The sequence below is a fragment of the Oncorhynchus gorbuscha genome, unplaced genomic scaffold (assembly GCF_021184085.1).
Source record: "Oncorhynchus gorbuscha isolate QuinsamMale2020 ecotype Even-year unplaced genomic scaffold, OgorEven_v1.0 Un_scaffold_12558, whole genome shotgun sequence".
In the NCBI taxonomy this organism is placed as follows: Eukaryota; Metazoa; Chordata; class Actinopteri; order Salmoniformes; family Salmonidae; genus Oncorhynchus; species Oncorhynchus gorbuscha.
The window spans coordinates 4584-8481 of record NW_025754892.1 but is presented as its reverse complement, the minus strand read 5'-3'; the positions used below and the strand labels follow the sequence as shown (position 1 = coordinate 8481).

The 3898-nt window shown below is 46.4% G+C and overlaps 1 protein-coding gene across 1 annotated transcript; it reads left to right on the top strand.

Moving 5' to 3' along the window:
• Positions 1 to 2155: 2155 nt before the first annotated feature.
• LOC124030543 (transient receptor potential cation channel subfamily M member 1-like) lies at positions 2156 to 3298 on the top strand (the record flags this gene model as incomplete). The annotated part of the gene is made up of 2 exons (XM_046341842.1): positions 2156 to 2312; positions 3047 to 3298. Coding segments are annotated over 2 exons (409 nt in total), but the record flags the coding sequence as incomplete, so codon positions are not given.
• Between the last annotated feature and the right edge of the window lie 600 nt (positions 3299 to 3898).

The window sequence follows — 3898 nt, the reverse complement described above, 5'->3', positions numbered from 1 at the left end:
TTTACATTAAGCTAACATATTGGTAACATTTTACATTAGGCTGACATATTGGTAACATTTTACATTAAGCTAACATATTGGTAACATTTTACATTAGGCTGACATATTGGTAACATTTTACATTAGGCTAACATATTGGTAACATTTTACATTAAGCTAACACACTGGTCACATTTTACATTAAGGTATACTCAATGTAAAGTATTTGAGTATAAGGTATACTTTATACTAGGTTTGCAAATGATTTATAAGGAGTTTATAGCCCGTTAATAATTGGTTTATAGATGGTTTATAAATATGTAATACACTAATAACTGGTCGAGAATGTGTGGTTTTGTGTCATTTTGGTGCTGGAGACAAATAGCAGTCCAACTGAAATCCTTCTTCTTCTCTCGTCTCTGTGTCCCACAGGTGATATTTGGCATCATTTTCCCACCTTCGATTCTCCTCATGGATTTTCGACTCGGGGAGGAAGTGACATGTCAAGCCCCAGCGGAGAACGAAGAAGAAGCGAAGGACAAAGACGATGACAATAAATCCAGCAAAGAATGACAGTCACAATCTGATTGGTTGATTGATTGACGATTGATTGGATTGGTCGTCATCAGTGATTGTTTGATTGGATTATCTGTTTTTAAATAATATTTAATACTACTTTTACTTAATCCCGTATGTAAATTCATGGCTGTTATCTAACGTGGAAACAGGAAGTGAATGTACCATGGCGGTTGTTTCTGCCGAATCGTGCTTTCCAGGAGAGTGAATGTAAATTCATGGCGTTGTTTTCTGTCGACCGTGCTTTCAGCTAGAGTGAATGTAAATTCATGACGGTTGTTTCTGCCCACCATGCTTTCAGGAAGTGAATGCTGATGGGGTGTCCAGAAAGGGGATGAAGAAAGAAAGCACCGTAAAAGAGAAGTTCAATCGAAAAGAAGATCTAGAATTCTCACAACACTCCTTTCACCAAATTCTGGTTCAACACAGCAAGTAGACTTTTAATACAAACTAAAAACACCACACACTTTGGAAATTTACTTTTGTGAATCCTTGGTTTTGTTGTTTTGAAATGACTATCAGCATAGAGGTGACAAAGAGACCTTATCCACAGAAAATATACTACTATTTAATATAATGATAATATGATATCAGCTAATGTTGATCTGAAGATGTGTGATTATTGATCGACAGCACTTTGTCTTGTGTCCTAAAACACCACTGGTGCCCCGACCTCTGGTCTTGTGTCCTAAAACACCACTGTTGCCCCGACCTCTGGTCTTGTATCCTAAAACACCACTGTTGCCCCGACCTCTGGTCTTGTGTCCTAAAACACCACTACTGCCCCGACCTCTGGTCTTGTGTCCTAAAACACCACTGGTGCCCCGACCTCTGGTCTTGTGTCCTAAAACACCACTACTGCCCCGACCTCTGGTCTTGTGTCCTAAAACACCACTGCTGCCCCGACCTCTGGTCTTGTGTCCTAAAACACCACTGGTGCCCCGACCTCTGGTCTTGTGTCCTAAAACACCACTACTGCCCCGACCTCTGGTCTTGTGTCCTAAAACACCACTGGTGCCCCGACCTCTGGTCTTGTGTCCTAAAACACCACTGGTGCCCCGACCTCTGGTCTTGTGTCCTAAACCACCACTGGTGCCCCGACCTCTGGTCTTGTATCCTAAACCACCACTGGTGCCCCGACCTCTGGTCTTGTGTCCTAAACCACCACTGCTGCCCCGACCTCTGGTCTTGTGTCCTAAAACACCACTGCTGCCCCGAACTCTGGTCTTGTGTCCTAAAACACCACTGCTGCCCCGACCTCTGGTCTTGTGTCCTAAAACACCACTGGTGCCCCGAACTCTGGTCTTGTGTCCTAAACCACCACTGGTGCCCCGACCTCTGGTCTTGTGTCCTAAACCACCACTGGTGCCCCGACCTCTGGTCTTGTGTCCTAAAACACCACTGCTGCCCCGACCTCTGGTCTTGTGTCCTAAAACACCACTGTTGCCCCGACCTCTGGTCTTGTGTCCTAAAACACCACTACTGCCCGACCTCTGGTCTTGTGTCCTAAAACACCACTGGTGCCCCGACCTCTGGTCTTGTGTCCTAAAACACCACTGGTGCCCCGACCTCTGGTCTTGTGTACATGTTCTCCTAAAAGCTCTGAGCTGTTTTCCGTGCCTCCTCAGATCTCCTACCTGGCCTACCTGTGTTTGTACAACTACATCATCCTGGTCAAGATGGAACGCTGGCCGTCCCTGCAGGAGTGGATCGTCATCTCTTACATCATCACTCTGGGAATGGAGAAAGTCAGACAGGTAACGTCTCAGACAGGTAACGTCTCAGACAGGTAACGTCTCACATCATCACAGTCAGACAGGTAACGTCTCAGACAGGTAACGTCTCAGACAGGTAACATCTCAGACAGGTAACGTCTCACATCATCACAGTCAGACAGGTAACGTCTCAGACAGGTAACGTCTCAGACAGGTAACGTCTCAGACAGGTAACGTCTCACATCATCACAGTCAGACAGGTAACGTCTCAGACAGGTAACGTCTCAGACAGGTAACGTCTCACATCATCACAGTCAGACAGGTAACGTCTCAGACAGGTAACGTCTCAGACAGGTAACGTCTCAGACAGGTAACGTCTCACCACATCACAGTCAGACAGGTAACGTCTCAGACAGGTAACGTCTCAGACAGGTAACGTCTCAGACAGGTAACGTCTCAGACAGGTAACGTCTCAGACAGGTAACATCTCAGACAGGTAACGTCTCAGACAGGTAACGTCTCAGACAGGTAACGTCTCAGACAGGTAACGTCTCAGACAGGTAACGTCTCAGACAGGTAACGTCTCAGACCATCATTAGAAAGGGAATGTCTAGAACAATTGAAGAAAAGGTTCAGTATGTGGGGTCCTCAAGTTTAAAAAAAGACCGGTGTGAGGGCCTCCAGGGAAAATATGGGTCGATGCAGGGGTCTTACGCCCAGGCCCGATTTCTCAGTTCTGATCCTAGTCCGTCCCTGCTGTTGCTGCCCCAATACAGATCCTGATGTCAGAGCCGGGGAAGTTGAAGCAGAAGATCAACGTTTGGGCCGAAGAGTACTGGAACATCACAGACGCGGCGGCCATCTTTACCTTCCTCCTGGGCCTGATGCTGAGGCTGCAGAGCGAGCCCCTGTTGGGCATCGGACGGGTCATCTACTGCGTGGACATCATCTTCTGGTACATCAGGGTGCTCGACATCTTCGGGGTCAACAAATACCTGGGACCCTACGTCATGATGATCGGGAAAATGGTGAGGCTTTGGTTTGGTTTTGACTGTCTTGGCTGGCTATTGTAATATGAAATGTGTGTGTATATATAGGTAATTGTCAAAATAAAGGAAACACCAACATAAAGTGTGTTTATAGGGGCGCTGGGTCACCACCAGTCAGAACAGCTTCAATGCACCTCGTCATAGATTCTACAAGTGTCTGGAACTCTCTATTGGAGGGATGAGACACCATTCTATTGGAGGGATGAGACACCATTCTATTGGAGGGATGAGACACCATTCTATTGGAGGGATGAGACACCATTCTATTGGAGGGATGAGGCACCATTCTATTGGAGGGATGAGACACCATTCTATTGGAGGGATGAGACACCATTCTATTGGAGGGATGAGGCACCATTCTATTGGAGGGATGAGGCATCATTCTATTGGAGGGATGAGACACCATTCTATTGGAGGGATGAGACACCATTCTATTGGAGGGATGAGGCACCATTCTATTGGAGGGATGAGACACCATTCTATTGGAGGGATGAGACACCATTCTATTGGAGGGATGAGACACCATTCTATTGGAGGGATGAGACACCATTCTATTGGAGGGATGAGACACCATTCTAT